The sequence below is a fragment of the Myotis daubentonii genome, chromosome X (assembly GCF_963259705.1).
Source record: "Myotis daubentonii chromosome X, mMyoDau2.1, whole genome shotgun sequence".
Classification (NCBI taxonomy): Eukaryota; Metazoa; Chordata; class Mammalia; order Chiroptera; family Vespertilionidae; genus Myotis; species Myotis daubentonii.
In genome coordinates this window covers 23,078,996-23,102,123 of record NC_081861.1, presented here as the reverse complement: position 1 = coordinate 23,102,123, position 23,128 = coordinate 23,078,996, and the positions used below count along the sequence as shown (strand labels likewise).

The window sequence follows — 23,128 nt, the reverse complement described above, 5'->3', positions numbered from 1 at the left end:
AGATAAACTGAAATTACTTTTGAAAAAAATAACCCAAAATATATTAAATTAGCTGAGAGGCAAATTTCACTCTACTTTTTGATAATCCTTTAGAATATTACTTTCTCTGAATTTTAATGAGTTTAATTTTTGTATGTCACCTAATATATTATGAAAGGCTTCACAAAATTCCCTTCCTGATCTTGTGTACTTTTGTTGTAAAGGAACCAAGAAGATAGAGAAAAATGATGGTATGTTTTTAGGGTTGTTTTAAGGACTCAGAGGAAAGCAACTAGGCAAGTGCAGTCAATGTTAGTTGAGTCTCAATGGTTAGATGTAATGTTCTAAGCTCTTGAATTTTGAATTGGATAGTAAAATATGCCAAAGCAAATACTATGGAAAACTTTCACCTTTGCTCCTTATCAACTCTGATGAAAATATAGAGTGGACTGAGCAGAAGCTTTCTGAAAAGACTGCAATGAAAATACCTTCCTACATAAGGTTATACTTGATCCTGGGCCCTTGACACAAACTTACATTACTTATCATATATGAGAGGCTTGACTCTTAAGCTCCTAGAAGGTGGAAGCTCGGTTATACTGCTCCATATCTCCTATAATAGACACAAGGAAAAGCAAATGACTGTGGAATGATTATTTTAACAGAGGCCTCAGTTTTCTTATAACAAATCACAGCACTGAGTTCCACTGGAAAGTTTATAGTTCAGGTAATTTAAAAAGCTTTTGGATGGGGTGAAAGGAGAATTGGAAGCATAATGAAGAATTTGGATTAAGTTGAAACTATTAGTACCCAAGGAAGGTAGACACTGGTTATGATTAAACATAAGCATTTTGACTGTCTCTTGAAAAAAGGGGTAATTTTCAGACCATATCTTTCTTATTTGTATAGTTATTATACAGTTAAGTGTTTCTTAATAATGCAATTTCTCTCCTCATGGGACATGTGGCAATGTCTGAAGACATTATTTTTGTTGTCACAAATTGGGGGTGGGCAGGGGTGTATATAGAGTCCAGGGATCCTGCTTAACATCCCACAATGTACAGGATGGCCCCAGAGAACAAAGAATTATCTGACCCCAAAGGTAAATAGTGCCAAGATTAAGAAATCCTGGTGTAGTTCATCACAGGGCCTGGAATTAATTGAAGGAAAAAATAGTTATTTCAACTAATTTTTAGAGCAAGAAAGAAGAATTAACAAATATGCCCACTGGGTTTTAGTTCTCCCTTATGTTTCCAATATTAATTTGGTATTACTTTTAATCCAATGTTATTTGTTATCAAGTATTGGAATGTGTTTTTTATTTGTTTAGATCTTCTATATAGAAAAAAATTAGGCAACAACACACAGAGATGATAAATACTACTACTTGGAGCACTCTAAGGGGCAGAGGTTCATTTCTAATTTTCTCAGTGTCCACTTGCTGCTGTGAGCAGGAAAGGAGAAAAAGTTTAGACTATGTTAAATCTAACTGTCTTCCCCATACTTACAGAGACATTTCTCCTCCTCAAAGCCTTTTCTCACGGCCAGCAAAGAGATGAGAAAAGGATGACAGGTTATCAAATGGTTTCACAAGCTATAGGAATATATAGTCTCCTTGGTTAGCTACCATTTTCCACTATTGAGAACCCAATCAACCTTTTAAGGTACAAGATACTGTCTAAGCACAGATTTAATTAAAACACAATCAGGGGGAAAAGTAGCATTTGATAGGCTAAGAACAAATTAAATGTTATTAGGGATAGGTGCATGAATGCAGTGTTTTATACAATGTCATTTTCCTGTCTTGGTAAAAAGGGTACAGAGCAAGAAGGGTCTAGCAGCTGTAGATTCTGGTCTTAGAAATGCTTAGCAGCCTAACGCAATCTTAATTAAGGGCTGATCCAAGTACAAGGCTTTATTCAAAACTAATATCTTCCAAAAACCCTCTGGACCAACTTACATTATGAAAAAAGTTAATTAATTTAATTTTTTATATTATCACCCTGAAAACGCAAAGCTTCTTTCCTCTCTTGAGGCATTAAGGAAGAGTTATTTTACCTTAGACAAGGGGACACCTCATTCAGAAAACTTTAATCCAATTTTGCATGAGAAGCTAACATTTCCATGGGAACCAATTTATAAATACTAGATGAATACTTAGCTTAGTTACATAGACTCTATGTCATATTGTCAACTCAACAATTCTTCACCACAAAACTGTGTATTTGTTCTTTTGAAATACTAGTTCTTTGACTCAGCAAGAAACTTTCATTGCTAGACAAGGAATCAATCTTCATAGTCTAGTAAGAGTGTACATGTTTATTGAGTTGGCAGAAAACTTGCTTTATTGGAAACTCACATCATGTATTCCTTGATTGTCGCATATTAATACAACTCCAGAGAATGTTAGTTCTACAATCCTGAACTCAAGAGCCACTTTACATGTAATTTGAATTCCCAGTAGTCCAATATTTTCAGGCTATTAGAAAATACTGAGCAAGCTTAACTACATTAAAAAAGACAAATAACAAAAGAATAATTTATTATTGGCAAAGACTTAAACACTAGATGAATTATGGAAAAGAAAAATCAATAACATTTTCAACAAAGACCTACTGCTAAAGACATAATAGTTAGGCAGTATGTGATTCCTCATTACTCCGTCTATCAAAGGTCACTCTAACCAAACCCAATTCAATGATTTATGCCAGTTATTTTACAAGGGTGTGGAAAGTGGAGAGATATATGCTCTATACAGTCATGTGCTGTTTAATGACGGGGATAGATTATGAGAAATGTGTCATTAGGCCATTTCATCATCATGCAAACATCATAGAATCCACTTACACAAACCTAGATAGTATATATAACCTACTATGCACCTAGGTTATATATATAATGGCCTATTGCTCCTAGGCTTCAAGCTTATAAAGTGTGTTAATGTACAAAACAACCTGAGATCAAATCAAACACAAGAGAATATGATGCAATTAAGAGATGCGGTAAACACGAGATATATGAGGCTGCTGCTGGTGTAAAATGACATACTATTTTGTAGCAAACTTTTTAATAAGTAGAAAGTAACATTTAAGATAACAATAAAATTTATAGTATAGTAAATACATAAACCAGTAACATAGTTGTTTATTATGATTATCAAGTATTATATACCGTATATAATTATATGTGCTGTACTTTTACACAACTCAGTACTTCTATGCCGCTCAGTAGGTTTGTTTACACCAGTATCACCACAAACACATGAGTAATGTGTTGTGCTATGATTCTAGGATGGCTAAATCACTAGGCCATAGGAATTTTAATATAATCTTATGAGACTACCATCATACATGCATTACATTGTTGATGGAAATGTTATGCAGCACAGACTATTGAAATAAATTGGGCTACAAAGTCTAGATGTTAAAAGGAATGGGTGGGAAAAAGTATGTGCATAGTTGTGAGTATGAAAACTTGTATTCTCATATTATTATTTATTAATTATTGTATTATTTTCCATACAAAGAACTGTTAACCTATTTTTGCCATAACCTGTATTTGAGAGGCTTGCATTAAATTTGTAACTCCTCACTGCATTCTGCTATACTGATCTATTCCTACTTTCTACAGGTCAGTTCTTCCTTGGCTTCCTGAGCACCACATTCTCCTGGTTTTCCTTCCTTCACTCCTGAGGAGTCCCTTCCCTGCACCACCTTAAAATATTGGTGTGCTTCAGGGCTCACCTCTCTACCCACTCTTTCTCCTTAGGCTCTCATGGTTCCTCCATAGGCTGAAAAGTGTTAATATCTGCCACCAGCCTATAACTCATTCCTGAGCAACTTGAAGGCTAGGCCATGTAGTATCTGACATGTAGTCAAAGTTACTTAAGTATTAAATGAATAAGTGAATGAAATATAAACTGGATTTATGGGACTTCAGTGGTAGAACTGTGGAAGAGAGTTAAGTTGTCCTAGACAAGCCCATCATAGAACAGTTGGAACCACCATGGCTAATCAACTGACCACAAATGCATGAGTGAGCTCAGGGAAGATCAGTAATGCCCAACCTAAATCAGTAGAACCTATAGACTATTGCTTCAGAATATTTGGTCCTGTCAAAAATGTCCATGAAGATATTTTGTCCATGACAAAAGGTCCTTGATATTTGGTCCCATCCAAAATATCCACTGAGATATTTGGTTCATGGTTCATTAGAAAAGACAAACATTTAACCTTGTTCAAACTGTATAAATGTTATTATTCTTGTAATTCATGAGGAATCTTGAATTTCACATTGATTATTTTTTCCTCATCAAGAATGTCAGCAGGTTTACTCTAAAGTCAATGATCAATTGTTTGCTAGTATATATTGACCTGATTATTATTTGTTCTATCTGTGAACAATTTTAATAATGTGGATTTGATTCTCTCTTTTTTTGTGAGGTTGGTGGTTGTATTTGAGTGTGACCACCAAGAACCTGGATTACTTGTTCATGGTTCTGCTGTTCACCTTTTCACACTTTAAGAACCTTTCAGCATGGAAAAAATGCCTCCATGGATGTTTTGAAACAGGACCAAATATCAAGGACCTTTTGGTATGGACCAAATGTCTCTGTGGACACTTTGGACAGGACCAAATGGTGTGAACCAAATGTCTTCATTGATGTTTTAGACAGGACCAAATGTCTGCTAATCATAGACTATCTATAGCAGATCTATACAACCTATAGACTATGAGAAAAAATAAATTTGTTCTTGTTTTATGCCATTTCATTTTAGGGTGACTTAAAAGACAACAAGAGATAACTGATAGACTAGTTCAGACTGCTTTTCCTGCCAGTCTTTCTTCCTCAGTGTAGGTATGGTGCCTCTTGTCACTGCTGTGTCTAATAACCACAATAATGGTTGGCTTGTACAAGTCAGTGAGTATCTATTGACAAATACATTAATTCTGTTAATGGTGATTGTAAGCACTGTCAGTCACTTGCTGCCTAGAATTAGGGCAAATGGCCAGTTGAACTCAGAATATCAAAATTTGTTATTTGAAGAAGTTAATTGTAATGATAAATACTTATTGAGTATTTATTGTTGAAAGACTGTGCTATGCCTCTGGTATTTATTTAATAAAGCTCTATCCAGTAGGGATGAAATAAATAAATAAATAAATAAATAAATAAATAAATAAATAAAGTTTAAATAGAGTTCTCATTTGGAAGGGAGCTAGATCTCTTTTAAGACACCAGTTACTGCTCCCAAAGAAAAAGCTGCACTAGAATAAAACTCTCCTGAACTATACTGATTTTCTTTGGGGATTTTTTTTTTCTTCCCACAGTAAATACTCTGAGTATATTGAACTAATTATCCACTAAAATAAATAGCTAACTATGCATGTCTATTAGAAATTTACTAAATCAGTTCATGAATCTTCTAACATGGATCCAAAATGCTATTTTCTCAGAGGAAAATAAAGTGATTACAGAGTGAAAATGGCTGAAGAAGAAACAAAAAAGAAAAGTTACTGGCTGGCAGCAGCTCTAAACCCTACTTTTTGAAATGTCCTTTGTTCTTTCCTTGTTGTGTGGTAAGTAGGTGATTTTGTACACAGGCTAAGGCAGGCTGTTAGACAAATGTTCTCACTGTATGAATGGCCTACATGAGCCCACATTATCCTAGAGAGTGCTATGATTAGGCTGAGTGTTGCTGTTGTGAAAGGGCACTATTAGAGTGACCATGTGAGCTCTACTACTTCTCTGTTTCTAAGTGTTTTTCCTCAATAAACTATTTTAACTAGTGATGTATGTGTGTTTGTATATGTGTATATGCTCACACTTTCTTTGCATACTAATTAAATACCACATTGCATTTGTCCATGTGTTTTGCATTTTACAAAGGGGCAAAATCAACAGTGTCACCATGGGGAAATGTAACATCTCTGGTAGAGCTATACTGAGACAGCTCCTACCCCAATGAGGTCCTCAGTGGAGGGCCTACACATAATCAAAGGGAAGTCACACCAAGAGAGAGGAACAGAAAGAGCAAACAAACCTAATATGGCTATGTTTGTCCCTTTAATCTGCCTGCATTTCAAAGAAACTACCCTAAAAGATTGTGCACAAGATTGCTCCACTCCCAGGTGTGCACAAAAATTGAGAGCAAGAATGGAGCCTCTGAGTTCTCATTGAGAGGGACCAAATCTGGATGCTGTAAAAACAGGCTTTCTTTATCTGTGGGAACCCAACTCAGAAACATGGCACTCCTGGAACTCTTCTCTTACCTTGGGGAGGCAATTCATGGCAAAAACAGTTAAAACCACTAGACCTATTTTAAGGTCTAGTGGTTCCATGAGGAAAACTATGGTTTTGAAGCATTACTCCATTAAGGAGGTACTACAAAAACAAACAAATAAACAAAAAAACCCTGCACTTAGTAGCTGTTCATATAAGGAACAAAGGAGAACATGTGACAAATCACATATTGCTTTCTTTAACCCTTTTCCTACTGCTTATGTCAACATTCAAACCAGGATGTGGAGAAACAAGAAAAAAAAAACAACAAGAAAATGTACTGAGTTAAGTGCACTTTGCAGAGAGGTAAAGCTATCTCTCAACAGTGGTGGGTAAGATGGTGCTGATCTCTTTCTTCTGCCTTGCTCCTGAAGAGGGGAGTCAGGGGTCAGGATATAGGATGAGCTGAAGCAGCACAGTGTGGTAGAAGAGGTCGCCTTGGGATATTTGGCTTCAAATCCCAATCAAGTCATTTATTAGCTGTGTGACTTTGAACAAGTTATTTTACTTCTCTACACTCCAGTTTCCCCATTGTGTCATTAAAGATTGATAACACCTAGCTCATGGGTTGGGAAGATTAGCAAAAATAAACCTGAAGTGCCTGACACATTAAAAGATGCAAACAAACAAACAAGCAAATAAAACACAAAAACCTGATAGCTAAGCATCCAACCAAAGCACAGTATACAGAGTAATACTGCACAGAATACATCACACAAATTCCTGAGACCTCCTTCTTTATACTTCTGGAGGTAAATGGACTATTTGATGCAATCTCACTGCTTGTGAAAATAACATAGAAGGCTATCTTGACAATGACCCAACCCAATTTGGCAGGACATTCTCTTCACATTTCTTAAGTTAGTTCTCACTCTGCAAAGGGACTTTTGTCATTCAGGGACTTCAGTCAGCAGATATTTTGTGAGACCAGGTTTTGAGGTAGAAGGTCAGTTGGCCTGAGGTGATTATGAACAGGCCTGGAGCTGAATAAATGTATACCAGCATAGTGAAAAAATCCAATTCTGACACTGCAGCTTATAAAGCATTTTGACTAAATTAAATTTGTCCTGTAATCATATTAAAGTTAAACCTGGCTGTTTCTCTTTTTGCTGAAGAACAAGTCACCTTTTTAACCTATTGTTGTTTTTTTCTGACAGCAGGTATAAGGTTCCTCTACCTCTGTTTACTTAGTATACCTGGTTATGTCTCTCAATAACATGACAATGGAATAACTGGCTCTCTGTAGGGCAAGCCTTGTTATTACAGTCTCTTGTAATTGAGAGACCATGGAATTTGGAGTGTGACAGGCTGCATTTGAGTATTGTCTCCATTTCACAGTCACATGACCTTGAACAAGTTATTTTACTTATCTGAGCCTGGGTTTCCTCATGGATAAAATGTAGAGAGAGAAAAAATACCTACCTACTTACAATGTTGGGAATGAGAATTAAGATAATGTTAGGTAAAATGCTTGGCACATACTAAATTCTGGATAATTGCTAATTATTGTTTTCATTATTTACCTCAAACTAGACAGTAGGGTTCCAACAAGTTATTAAAGAGAATTCATTGCTAATATCCAGAATATCCAGACCTGTAGGTAATACCTAATCCTATGAAACTGGATATGCTCAGAGCAATTATTTTTTAAAAAATGATTTTTTATTGATTTTTAAGAGAGAGAGGAATGGAGAGGGATAGAGAGATAGAAACATCAATGAGAAACATCATCAATCAGCTGCCTCCTGCACAACCCTACTGGAGATTGAGCCCACAACCTGGGCATGTGCCCTGGCAGGGAATTGAACCAGTGACCTCTTGGTTCTTGAATTGACACTCAACCACTAAGGCACACCGGCTAAGCTCAGAGCAAGTCTTAGCACTCTTATCAATGTTGTAACTTGATTGAGCTGAGAAAAACGAATCAAGAAAATCAGCTTCTTAATAATTAGAGATGATATTTCCTCATTTCTACCATTATAAGTGAAGGACATCCCCTGGCTTAAAGCAAGGTGGTTAGGCAAGTGACCTGTTTACATGTTGCTTTTTATCTAGAGACAGTTCTATTATATCCAATTGAATTTAGCTATTCACTAACCATTCTACTCTTTCTTTGTGTGTCCTAGAGAAAGTAATCAGCTCCTTCAAGATAAGGGTAATTTCATTTACTTCATATAAGTGCTGTACTCCACCTAACTATAGGCACACAGAATTAGCAAGTACCTCCTGAGATCCCTTTGCTTATGACAGCTCCTTGTCATAAAAAAGTTTAGAATGGAGTGTGGACACTAATTTATTTATTTAAAACTAAGACGTCTTTTCTGTAGTAAAATTGCTTTTTGTTTGTTTTTATTACTTAACTGAGGATATTTTCCTCCATTTATTTTAAGAGAGTGGAAGAGTGGAAGAAAGGGGGGAGAGGAGAGAGAGAGAGAGAGAGAGAGAGAGAGAGAGAGAGAGAGAGAGAGAGAGAGATTTATGTGAGAGAGACACATTGATTGGTTGCCTCCTGCACGTTCCTTGACTGGGGTGGGTAAACAACCTGCAACCCAGGTATGAGCCATTGACTGGGTATAGAACCCATGACCCTTTGGCACACAGGCCAGCATTCTAAAAACTGAGCAATGCCGGCTAGGGCCTAAAATTTTGCTTTTGGACAACAATCTCACATATAGGGCAAGAGCATATGGAGAAGTCATGGAGGGAAAAGGGTATGGTCTTTGGAGGCCAGAAAAACAGTTTCAAATTGAGTCCTTCATTTATCAAGAAAGTGTTTTAACCTTTATGTAACAGTGTGCAAAATGTTGGAAGCATGTCCTACCTGACAGTGTTTTTGTGATCATGCCTCTAAGGGGATCTACAGAGTGCTCTCATTGTATGTAGAAGTAGCTCAGTGAAATATGCTCTTTTTTCCTTCCTTTATGTAGATCTGGTCTTCCTGCCAGTGTACACTTGTTGCTTCCAAACTGGACATGCTGTTCGGAGAATCTGGAGCTGTTCTGAGAATATATATCTTAAAATAGCTGGGGCTCATAAGTAGAAATATGCTAGCACATGGGTGGAAGTAGACATGTGATTTTGATGTGTTGTAGTGAGTGTGGATATTGGCTGTGAAGCAAGACAAGGGTAAGTGTTGATAAACTGCAGGATGTTATATCTCATTCCACACTTTCCTGAGGGCATTATTCAAGCTGCATATTCTTAAGCAGACTAACAAATGCTGTAGCGCATAACATGAAAACTTGAATCAATGTAATTTGCAATGCTGGGAATGATTCACAAACATGGAGCATTTAAAGTATCTGAATTATGTTAATGTCAGTTTTCACATCAATGCTGCTGTAAGAATTTTATGCTGCAGGAATTGGTGATGTTTATATGATAAGAGACACTGCCTCAATAATAACATTCTGTAGTATAACTTGGGGATAAACACCCAAATCATGAGCAGCTTGAGTCAACTTTTGCAATCGCACCCTAGAGCAGCAGCAATCAAATAAAGATGTGGTAGTACTTTTATGGCATATGAATACTCTCTTCTCCTCCATCTTCTTCTTTAAGTATACTCAAACATGGTCCCTAGACACTCTTCCACTCACATTGCAAGCTGAGTCATAGTTGGAGAGCAGAACAAGTGTTGCAACAATTAATTGCAAGAAAGAATGTTGGTCAAAAGGTGACAGATTACCACGCTCTTATGGAGAAGCTTGGTTATTTTTTTCTAAAAGCAAAGAGCGGCAAAGAGGCAAGGGGGCTTCAAAAAGGCGTGTGTGTGTGTGTGTGTGTGTGTGTGTGTGTGTGTGTGGTGGGAAAGATGGATACCTTACAAGGCCACAAGTTCTAAAGGTCATATAAGTGCTGCCTGTCCAGCAATGCCCCTTGATCACAAGGCACCTCATAAAGAAGGCCATGCAATCAGCATGATAAGAATTCTGAATTGACAGCTGACATCACAAAACAGACTGTATGCCAAGGTGATATTTTTCTAAGGCAAGGATTCCCACATTGTTAGCCATTTAGAATTACCTTGGAAGTTTTTTTGTTTGTTTGTTTGTTTTTGTTTGTTTGTTGTTGTTTTTTTGTGTGTGCGTGTGTGTGTGCTTGTGTGTGTTTTAAATAAACCCGGTTGAACCTCTGCCACAAGAGATTTTGCAGGGTTTTGTTTGGAGAATTAGGTGAATTAGTTGGTTTTGGACTGATGTTGAGCTCAGGCACCAATATTATGAAAAAGGTCCTCAAGTGATTCTGACATTTAGTCATGTTTGAGAGTCATCTAAATACTCTAAAACATTGTCATTCGACGCATGGCCCAAAGACAGTGCTGATCTGTGAACGGTATCTAAGTACATTTTTATTCAGTTCAGCTGACATTATTTTTCACAGCAAGATAGCAGTACTTTTAAAAATTGATTTTAAAGAGAAAAAGGGAAGGAGAAAGATAGGTTGCCTTCTGCACACACCCTGACAGGGGACTGAACTTAGAACCTGGGTTTGTGCCCTGACCAGGAATTGAGCCCCTCAATTTTTGGTGTATGAGAGAATGCTCCAACCAACTGAGCCACCGGGTCAGGGCAATAGCAATATCTCATTGATGAAAGAAGCAGTGCATTGATTTACATTCTGTCACAAGCTCCTATCTCATTGTAGACTGGTAACAAACAATTTCAGACCCAACACTCATTCATGGACCACAATTTGAGTAGCACTGCCCTGAAGACAGTTAGTGAGGGTTAGAGGGAAAGAAGGGAGCTGCATTCATTTTCAAAAGTGTGTTAATTGTCAAAGCCCAGCTTTGATGCAAATACACTGCTCAGTGTAGCCAGCATGGCATTTCTCAAAGCAAACTTGTAGGATGTTAAAACGTTTTTATAATAAAATGGGTCCAATAGCTGGAAGATGTTTGTCACTGAAGTGCCCAAAGTAGGAGAGATTCCTAATCTGTAAGACTCCTCAAAAGCTTAAAATGGTCTTATGCATTGTGACTCAGTAAGAGTGGTGTGGAATTTGGGAAACATGTATTTGACCACAGAATCTGTCTTTTTCACAAATACATGATCAGTGTCTCATGAAGCATAATTTGGAAAATATTGGTCTGATAATTATTTAAGAACATGTGAAAGAGAATAAAATTGATTTCTGCATTGTCTTCCTCCAGGCAAGTGAATTATTTAAAACAAAAGGCAGAGTGAAAATTGAAGCTGAAACAGCAGCACCTTCTGGTGCATCTTCTTAACCAGGCTGACCTCTACAAATTAGTGTTGGGCTTGGTTTGAGGAAATTGCTAAAAGTCACTCAAGCTCTGCCTTTTTGGACATGGAGCATTTTTTTAAAATCTTTTTTTGTGTGTGTGACTCCACAATCATGCTGCCCTTTGCTTCAATGAGCAAAGAAAAATTTTTGGTGTCATTTCTGTAACCTTTAGGTCCTAAATCAAAGTCAGTGAGACCCTAAGGATTAGTTATTTTTAAATTAATAGTTATTTTAAATTAATAGTTTTTTTTTTAAAAAAATACTTTATTGATTTCAGAGAGAAAGGGAGAGGGAAAGAGAGACAGAAACATCAATAATGAGAAAGAACCATTGATCGGCTGCCTCCTGCACGCCCCCTACTGGGAGTCGAGCCCACAAGCCAGGCATCTGCCCTTGGCTGTAATTGAACCTGGGATCCTTCAGTCCACAGGCCGATGCTCTATCCACTGAGCCAAAACAGCCAGGGCTAAATTAATAATAATTTTTAAATTAAAAGGTTAAGAATAAAGTATTTGATCTATTCAGACTCACCCAAACATATGGCCTTATGTCTTCCTAATAAAATAGAAATATCCCCTCAATTCTCCAGATTTGTAAACCAGTTATATCTTTTCTGAAAGTCAAGACATTTTCAGGTGTCAACTATCAGAGGTTGCTTCATTATACTGAAGTGGCTATTCATTCAAATAGAATTAGACCCATTTTCTCAAAAGGTAAATTAGTAATAAAATGAAGAAGACACACGGCAGGAAATGACAGTTAAAAAAAAGGTAGAGATGAAAACAAAAACATTTTCCTTGGTGTAGTCCTTCATATTCTTCTACCTTCTTCCTCTCCTACAATTTAGATAAGACTGATATACATGGTGATATATTCTCTTTCTGGGATAAAGAAACCATGACATTAATAAAATAATAGTCATTTTGCTAATTACAAATATGTCCCCTTAACAGTTGGCACAGAAATTTGCTTTATTTTGGTTGGTAAAAGCTGACATACTTCATTACCAGTCTAGAGCACAAAAGCTTTTCTCCAACCAAAGTTTCTATGGTTGGATGCGTCTCTGAATAAAAAAGGTTATGGATGTCCTTAGGGAGATGGAGTGTGTGTGTGTGTGTGTGTGTGTGTGTGTGTGTGTGTGTGTGTGTGTATTTTAAATCACATGAAATCAAGACTGTACAAAAGAAGCCAAAGGCTTGATTAAAAGATGTGACAAATCCCTGAGCGCTGTAATATTTTCCTATATTATGTTAACTCCTACAAATTTACTATTGTAATCAGGATATTCAATTGAAAAGCAAATGCTAGGAATCCATGGTTTAGTTTTCTCTATAGATTTTCAACAATGATCACATGCAAGCATGTATATCTTGGTGTTTTTTTGCACAATCTCCAAACATCAGTAAAAGCCCAATGACTGGTGTTTATTAGTAGCAACTATGCCGCTAATAGATTGGCTTTGAGAAGTTACTCTAATCATTGATTTCCTTTGGCTCACATGACAATGAAAGGAAAAAAAATAAACAAAAGAATACAGCTATGATGATTATAGTTTCTCTTGCCAAATGGTTCCTGGAACAGTAAGAAAAAAGATTTTAGTAATGATTTCCACTCTCCATGTGGCTTTCGCCTAACAAAGACAGTTGCTGGTACTGGGCCAAATTAGACTTTCAGACATTAGTATGTGCTTCTTCAGCCAAATTCCAGTACTCACATAAGATTACATCATAAGTGGTTTTTATGACAATAATCATAACACTGAAAATCACAAGCATTTGCAACAGATTAAAGAACTTATTTTTAGAATTGGCTGCTCAGAAATATAAACCTGTTTTTAGCAAAGAGTAATTTGGCCTTAGTGTATCCTGTAAAGCAAGATATATCACTCATTCTATGTAATGTTTTGCATGAATTCTGAGGGCCCTGAGCATAATACAAAAATGTCTTTAAAAAGACAGATGACTATGAACAATTTTAAATAAGTTGTCTGTACCAAATCTCAGGTGGTCATAAACTATGGAAATTACCTGGCCCTTACAAAAAAAATATCACCAGCCAAAATAAACATCAATATTTTGTCTACAATAATGCAAAAAAGTTGGTAGATTTATCAATTCAGTAAGGAGAAAATTAATTCCAGCCTTATCAGAATACACACAAACCTCTTTTGCCTAATTTAATCATTTCAAAGACATCCAACTCAAAAGAGTCTTTTCCTTTCAAATTTAAATATATTTTTCATTTTTCACATGAGGGCTGTATAAACACAACCTCATTAGAAGAGGTCATACTGACAGTTTGGCATGCACACATCAAGCAATGGGTGGCTTCACCATCCTGTCCATTGCCTTCACTTGCAGTAAAATCGGTGGACATTCATAGACAAGGTCAATTAAGGTCTCATCCTTGGGCACAGAGACAATGAGAGGAACTCTCTCTTCAAATGAGAATAAAATGTGTCAAGATATGGGCATAGTTTAGAACTAAGATTATATTCACTTGTACTTGAAATTGTATCACTACCATTTATGTCAATTATAATAAAACATTATAGCAACTGTAAGAGAGAACTGAAGACTGTACCTTATAGTATTTAAAAACTAGTCTTACAAAAATCTTCCAGGTCACCAGAATGGCCACTGAACCCTTTGAAACCCATAGTTACTTTACCTCCTGGTAAGGATGAGCTTTAGTACACTACATGAAGTAAGCATGTTAATTTCTTAGCAATATTTCCTTATTTATCTGACATCTCTTCCCCAGCAAATTTTCTTTTGCCCCCATCTAAGGTCTTCTGGATCTTGATAATTTGTACAGAGATCAAGTGGTTTCATTTTAAGGTCTGGGTTCACCATTAGCTTCTGGGCCTTTGTTTGAAGGGGTTACAGTAAAATTGTAAATGCCATCCTAGAAAACAACTAATACTATTTACAAATACTAATTCATAATGAGGAATAAGGAGTTAGCTTCGCTATTCCAGTGGACCTGGCAGGAGAGCAAAACCAAGGAAAATCTTCAGCCTGAAAGAAGACAGTGCCCATCATCACAGTATCAAAAGTGAAAGGATGGCAGCCACTCAACTTGTGGATGGAACGACAGACTAAAAACTATCCAAACCTTGTATAAGAGAGTTTAACTGCTACCTATTCTCAAAATAATTTTTCATATTTGAAAACATTCCTAACAGTATTTGCAATACACTCAAGATGATATTTTGTAAATTAATAGATCCTGTCAAAATTATATGGGGATTGAAATTTAGTTATTCAACTGTTCTCTTTAGAATCTGAGTATTGTTAAAACAATTTGAAATTTATAACTGATTACTTGACTACATTTAACCAGCTACTTCTTAAATGACTTATTTTTCCTAGTCAAACCAAATTTTGTTTTTCAGGCTGATTTCTAACCATATAGTATCTGTTATATAATTATATAGTAAGCAGTATATATCTATAATACAGATATTGCTTTGTACTTACAAATACACACACACATAATTTTAGAGAAAGGAAAGCAGAACAAACTGGAATGCATTATATATAGTAAAGTAATTGTCACTGGTTAGTTTTTTTGTTTCATTAGAGCATAAATTCAAGTTAGTATTTTCTCTACTAAATCACCAAAAGATTTCTTTTACTCACTGCAAAGGATCTCCATTTACAGCTCCAGATAAGTAAGTGTTGACATGATAACTCATACCCAAAGTGGATAACTTGAATATCAAAATATGGGTAAAAATAAAATAAGCATGTTCTATTTCTGAAATAAAATTAAAAATGAGAAATATATACTAATATACACTTCTCATTTTCTGCCAATAAATATTTAAAATTCTATTTGGAAAGAAGAAGGGGAGACTTTGAGATGTAAAAATGTGCTTCCAAAACTATGAAATAGAGTTGATTTGGAGTAATCTTCTTATACACCAAACTTTGAACATCACCACGTGGTAGTCTTTTCCAAGTCAAAAAGACAGTTGTACTGAAGACACCCATAATGTTACAAAAGGGCAACTTGAAATGGGAACAAGGTCACTTTTAGAAATTGGATCACAACCATTTATGCCAAAGTCTACACAGACTGCCGTAGGACAGGTGAAATTAGTCACTTCCAGTGTTATTCATTGGTAAACTGCTTCAACAGTATTTTATATGGGCGGCGGGGTGGGGGTGGGGGGTCAAGCTGTTTTCCAAGAAGCATTTAATTAGCATATACAGTACACATCTCAAATGTCATTTTGGAAGTTGAAATATACACAGCTGGCAAAAATTTTACCACATTTTGTGATGTAAAAAAATGTTCCTGTTTGATATATACAGAAAAATTGGAAAAAATGAATAAATACTTTTTCTGGGGAGATGAGGTACTTTAGAGATAGATTTATAGCATGGCTTGCAAGGAATACCGTGACCTCAGTTGAAATAATAGCAGGTAGAGTTTTCCAAACCTGTGGTTGAGCTGAAAAGAAAAACAAACTCTCATTGTTTCCTTAAGGCATGCATTTCACTATGGCAAAGTACAACTGGGCGTGCATTACATGGCAAGCCTGGGCCTGCTTCAGCAAACTAAGTAGATCACGAGCATTCTTCGAGCACAATGCAAAAGCTTTATGGAGTGGAAGAGAGTAAGAAAATTTGGAACAATCTTCTCATTATTTCATTTTTGAAGTGTCATTCCTCAGCCGACTGCTGCTTCAGGAATGCCAGGTGATGGAAACAGACTGGGTCAGATTTTGGCTACAGGTGCAAGCAACTTTAGCAGCCAAAACGGGGCAGTGTCATGATACCAGCTGAAAACCTTTCAGCTATGAGAAGCAGGAGGACACTGTGTGCTGTGCCAGAGATGACTGCATTATACAGTGTCCCATCTGAGACTGCATAACACATTCACCAACAAACCAGGAGGCCTCCTAACTATTTCAGGAGCCTAACAACACACAGCACACTAGAGGGCAATGCACGGTCAAAAAGAAAGAGAAAGAAAAAGAGAAAACAAGCAAAACACGCATCTGTCGCACACAAACCTTCGGGCTCTGTGTTTTCTTTGTGGTGTACTTGCTTCAGCGGGCAGCAGAAGATTTCGTGACACTTAGCACGAAAGGGGGACTCTTTTTTCTTTAATTCCGCAGATTGGATGGAATCTTGCCGTAACATAATGTATTCCTGTGTGCCAGGAGGGGCGTCATCCAGAACTGTGGTCACCACATAACAAAATGAACTCAAGTTAGAGCTTCATGAAAGCAGCGAATGTCTTAAATCAAATCTACTCCCAGGGAAGACTAAAGAAACAACATTCCCCAAAAAAATTTCAAAGAAAAGCATTTAATAGCTTGTCCATTTTATTTTGGGGGGCTTTAAAATACTAAAGGCTTGGGAAAGCTTACTCAACTCTAGATACCTCTACTGCCAGTACAATGAAAATGTAACAGTGTTAAACTATGCCTGGAGTGCAATAAAATATTTTAATATCATTAACCATATTGTATCTAAATCAACACCATGCAGAGCTCACATGTCTCAATTTGAGATACAGCATAAATACAGGGGTGGGCAAAAGTAGGTTTATAGTTATTCATATGTAAAAATACAATAATAAATAATAATACAAGAATAAACTCTTGTTTTGCATACCCAGAAGTGTAAACCTACTTTTGCCCACCCCTATATTTACAGGTGACACTGGCCATTGTCCACCAATTATCAGCTTATTTTTATTTCCTTGGTCTGCTGCTGGCAAGAATCCGACATCCGCCCTGACCAGTTTGGCTCAATGGATAGAGTGTCAGCCTGTGGACTGAAGGGTCCCGGGTTCAATTCCGGTCAAGGGCATGTACCTTGGTTGCGGGCACATCCCCAGTGGGGAGTGTGCAGGAGGCAGCTGATCGATGTTTCTCTCTCATCGATGTTTCTAACTCTCTATCCCTCTCCCCTCCTCTCTGTAAAAAATCAATAAAATATATTAAAAAAAAAGGAATCCGACATCCATGCAGTATATACTGAGTCTGACAGAAAATTTAAGGGTGCTGCTCTCACTCTTTTGTTTCCAAAGAAAACTAGGGCTGTTGCAAATATTCCTCAGATATTGAAAACCCCTTAATGAAAATAAGAAACCTCAATTGAGAGCCTAGTAATCAACACGGGATCAAAGACCAACCTTGTTGAATTGCGGAAGAGCAGGGCTTGGTTCACTACTTTCGGCCATAGATATACACCAAGACCCTCAGCCCACATTTTCTTTCTAGGCCCTTTGTCAATTTCCTAAGCATTATTATGAATTTCTAGTAATTTTCTCCCACAAGTACAGATGTCTGGTTTTACAGTGTCCATTGCACAACATTCTTTAGCCTGATAACCAACCACCAAAGGAGGTGCAAATTTGATCTGCATTTGCAGAAACAGGGAACTGACCCCAGGATGGATTTTCTCTCTTTCACACCCTTCCCAAGGAGGACATTCAATTTTGCCAGGAGTGAGTCAGTGCCTCCAAGAGCTGTGATTAGTGACTTGCTGATTCATTCTATTCCCCCAAATGCATACACTTATTATGCATTTAAGAAGACTGTACCATCAACAAAATTCTTATGAGGAGAATAATGCTATGGTGTTTAGACAACATAAACAGCTTATGACTTAAATTAGATGGGATCTGAAGCTTCTGTGTTTAGTGTAACATTCCCAGCCCATTGGCTGGGATCTTAATGGGCTTTAAGAACATTCTTCCATTTGGGGGTAAAAATGGTATAAAAACCAACATAACTTTTAATTTATTATTATGAGTTTGGATTAAGTTTTAGAGAGATAGCCTGTATATGAAATTGTTGTCTTCCTTTATAAGTCATTAAATTATGCAAGAAGGTGATGAATATTTTAGTCATTTCTCTTTCTATTTTCCTCTAGAATTCAGCAGCAGTAATAAAAAAATTTCATATAGATACACCACCACAGCTTTTCTTGGCAGAGAGTCCCCTTCATCTACTAGGAATGTGACTATAACTTCTTAGAATTGCATTGAATGCACATCTTTGCTAGCAACAGCTGCTATTCATAAACACTTGCAACCATTTCCTGCCATGAGCAGATACTTATGTTAATATAGACACTGATCAAATTCCAGCATCACAGCTGAAGAAAAATTCTGGTTTTACCATCCAAAATATTTAAAGAAAACTTCCCAAACTTGGAACTCTTTTTTTTTTAAGAAAGGAACACCCATGATTATATAGCAGTTAAGAAATTCTATTTTCATGCACTGCATACAAGAATCATATTTTTAGATTAAAGAACAATTGGAGAATGAAACATAACTTTTTTTTTTAATTTATTTTTTTTTATTTTTTATTTTTTATTTTTTTATTGCTTAAAGTATTACAAAGGGTATTACATATGTATCCATTTTATCCCCCCGCCCTAGACAGTCCCCTAGCCTCCCCTATCACCCAGTGTCTTATGTCCATTGGTTATGCTTATATGCGTGCATACAAGTCCTATAGTTGATCTCTTACCCCCCTACCTCCTGCCCCCCAACCCTCCCCGGCCTTCCCGTTGCAGCTCGACAATCTGTTTGAGGCAGCTCTGCCTCTGTATCTATTATTGTTCAAAAGTTTATAATGGTCTCTATTGTCCCATTTGACCCTGTGATCCCACTTCTAGGAATATATCCCAAGAAACCAGAAACACCAATCAGAAAGGATATATGCACCCCTATGTTCATAGCAGCACAATTCACCATAGCTAAGATCTGGAAACAGCCTAAGTGCCCATCAGTAGATGAATGGATTAGAAACATAACTTTTGATAATATATAGGGAACTTGCTATTCAGAAGTACATGATAAACATAAGTAAATTGTCTCCAATTTTTATTTTTCAATACCAACAATAACATCACAAATTAGCATTTCTGGAGATTAATGGCAGACTGAAGCTAATAGCCTTTGGCTGACTCTCCAGCCATCAGCTTTTCCCAGCTGGTCATTAATTCCCAGAAAAGGCCTCACAGTGCCATCATTATTGTTTAATTAGAAACAACTAGTTATCTGTAACATACAACAAAATTCAAGTGAGCAGGACATGCTAACTGATACAAGAACCAGCCCCAAAATTCATCATGATGGGGAAAGCATGAAGGTCACAAAAGTGCAGGATAATTACCTCCCACAAAATGCTCTCTCTCCTGTTCTTTCTTCAAATTGAATTTATCAAGTGCAAAAGGTGCCAAGATGAGAGCATTTAAGGAGCCATCTCAGTAATAACCATAGGCACAGAACATTTCTCTGGAAATCGTGAGCATCTGGAAGTTAATGGCTCAGCTTGGGTCTTAGGCTGTCTCTAGTCAATGTCCTAAATATCAGTCAATTCAGGCAAAACAGTAGCTTGATGTCATGTGACACAAGAGCCAGAAACATTTTGGACTTTTTAACCAGAAGTGACATTGTATAGGCAATATCTCACTCAGATCTATAAAATCTCTGAACTTGAGAATATTTTGTATGAAAAAATTAAAACTATTATATCAAATCCATCTATTCCCAGGACTCCCTCAAGTAAGACAGCGGCTGTATATGCAATGACAACAGCAGGAGTAATAGGGGACTTCCTACAGTACCCCCACTTTAAGGCAGGTAAGTACCTTAATTCTACTTCCTTAAAAAAGGGATAAGAATACAGTGCTTCCAAGGGGTATTAATTCTAGAAAATGAAGAGTAAGCCTGCAAAGAAGTCAGCCCATCAAAACAGGAAAAAAGAATGGGATTCTTTATTTCCCTGACTTAGTCCAATATTTCTACCACTTCCCCGTCTAGTACATTCCCTTCTTGTACACAATCTCTGAAAACCACTCCTCCCTCTGTTCATTTCAACCATTTGTCCACATTTATTCAATGATTCCTGCTGCCCTTCCCAACAATAGGTTTATCCAATCTCAGAGGTAGACCAAGGATTCCAATGATTAGGTAGACAATATATTTACGCAAAGCCTCCCCCAGTTTCAGAGGTTCAACTTAACTCTTAAAGGCAGGTAAGAGTAGCTCATGGTTGGTTTCTAAACTGTGTGGCCCCATGCTTTGAGAAAAGGCTGCTAAGCTCCATTACAATAGCTGCCAAGGAGTAGGCTTTTGCCAGGAAATTGTGACCTTATAGCCAGTTCCCTTAGCCTTGATCACACAGCCCACCTACTCAGGATTCCAAAGTTCCACAAGAGTGGTAGAGAGTTAGAGGGGACAAGTGGACACATGCATATCCACACATCCACAGACACGCATTCACTAAAGGGTGGCATACTCAGAGAAGGAGGTGCCAAAAGTAAGTGACTTTTGTTTGCAGGATGATAGTTATGACCAGAATTTATGAAACAGCTACTTCCTAGTATAAAAGGTGTATGTACCATTGACTATCCATTAGGTGGACAAGTCTGCATCTAGAATTGGTTTCCCAGTAGCAGCACTAGACTGGCATTAAATCATCCCCACTCTCCTCCAGGCTTCTCAGCAATCACCAAGATCAAGATCAGAAATGGGAGGTAATCACCAAGATCAGAAATCAGTCATGGTAAGGGAGGAGAGTTTAAATCTAAGCCTGATGACTTAGCTTAAGCTACTCATGTTCACAGAAATGTAGTACACCCATTTCAAATTAGACATAAATAAAGACCCAATCTATAGCAAAATGATCATTGATAAATTAAATAATTCCAATGTAATGGACCTTTTAAATGTATATGTGATACATAACACAGCTATCCAAATATTTAGTAGTACTGCAAACACTACAATGTACTCAGGGAGAGGAAGTAACTTTTATTGGAACAATTATTGGAAAAGCCTATCCAGGATTCTAGTGTGTTTACCATCATGTCTAAAGTAAAACTGCTTTGTACAAACATTAATATATTAAACAGGAATCAGGTTCTTCAGTAATTTTTAGCTTCAAAGATTACACCTTTCTCCAATGAGTTTTTCTTTCTTCATTCAAAGACAGAAAAGTAAGTTTCTGGGAAACTATTTGAACAATGCTACAAAGGCACCTGCCCTTCACCAGGACAGTGTAATTTGCAAGGTATGCTGACTTCAAGCTGGAAGCAGTTAACAATTCATCAATTAGTTTGTGATGCTGGTTTTGCTTTTAAATTTACTCATCACAAGGATTACTCAACATATTTAATGATATATGATTTTAAATCAAAGCAAATCTGAGATCACTAGAGCTATGGAAATCATGTACAGCCATGGGGTTCCCAATCAAAGTTATTTACTACAACAAGCAAATAGTTAAAACCATCTATGAAACAGAAAATATGACAAATACACAAATTATCAAATGACCTCACATAATGAGAAATTGAGAAGAAAACAGAGTAATTAGCGTGATTACTCTTTCATCTCCCTGAGCACCTGTCATGCTGAAAAGTACATCCAAACATAGGATGAGTTAGCTCAAGACCTCCATTGTGCTTCACAGCTAACTATCCATCTACTTACTTATCTGCTTTTGATATTCAAGCTTTACTGCCACAGTGAGCATTATCAAGATAGCAGATTTAAATGTAAATTAGTAACAAGTAAACAATTCACGGAATGGAACAGATCAATACTAATGATCGTTTCATTTGGCCAAAATAGAAACAACTTAAAAACATTTCTAGAAATTTGTTACCTTTTCAGTTGTATTCTCCCCCATCTCCATTCAGTTCCCTAAGCACTATTAGATCTTCATCCAAATTCTGTTTGTTCACACTGTTTTTGTGTTTTCATGGTAGAATGAAATTCAAACTCCATACTATAGCAGTCCCCCCACCTCCTCAGTTCCATTGTAGGACTCTCTTCTCCTTGCTTACACTAGTTTTTAATTAGTGTGTAGACTATGCCAGGCTTTTTCCTGCCATAAGGCCTTGCATTTGCTGTTCACTGTGATTCTCCCTTTATTTCCTTCTGGGTTCTACTTAAATGCCAATTCCTCAAAGATGTCTTTTCAGGCACCTTAGGTACATTTGCACTTGTCACCATCTAATTATTGTATGTATGTATGCAGTATGTGTGCATCCATGCATGTATGTACTTGTCTCTTATCTGATTCTCCACACAAAAATACAAGCTCTGTGAAACATAAACATTATTTGTCCCATTACCACTTAATATGTGGGTCCAGCACAGTGCCTCACTCAAAATACACACTCAAAAATTATCATTAATCAAATGAAAGATGCCCTCCTTCCTGTTTATCTAACCTTCTCTCAAAGGTAAGGTAAAGAACTCACTCTAACTCTTAATTTTCATGTAACATTTTACGAAATTTATCTGTTTTGTCTTGGGACATCTTTTTGGCTATTATTACAGGCTTTTATTGAAAAGTTAGACTGATAATTATTTTCAATATATATCTCTTTCCTCTGCAACTTGAATGTCAGTTCCTGATAGATGAGAACCATATCTCTTACGGTATTAATTTTGTTTTCCCAATGTCCTACAATTCTTTGCACCTGGTAGTTTTACAGGCATAAAATCAGTCCCTTCTAGGGCAAGCCATTTAGGGGGACTAAATGGAAAGAGTTCAGCACACTGCCTGACATCTGACGTGGAGGAAATGCTGTCCACAACAGAGATAAAATTGTTGAAAAATGC

The 23,128-nt window shown here is 36.8% G+C and overlaps 1 protein-coding gene across 4 annotated transcripts in view; it reads right to left on the bottom strand.

The window, feature by feature from the left end:
* The window catches only part of FGF13 (fibroblast growth factor 13), a 642,179-nt gene that overhangs the window by 248,443 nt on the left and 370,608 nt on the right, over nt 1-23,128 (bottom strand). For 3 of the 4 annotated variants that reach the window (XM_059680287.1, XM_059680288.1, XM_059680286.1), the window contains exon 3: nt 16,539-16,706. The exons of the other annotated variant lie outside the window; for it this stretch is intronic. In XM_059680287.1, coding sequence (XP_059536270.1) covers nt 16,539-16,706 — 168 coding nt within the window. The remainder of the gene's footprint in view (nt 1-16,538; nt 16,707-23,128) is intronic. 4 annotated transcript variants of the gene reach the window in all.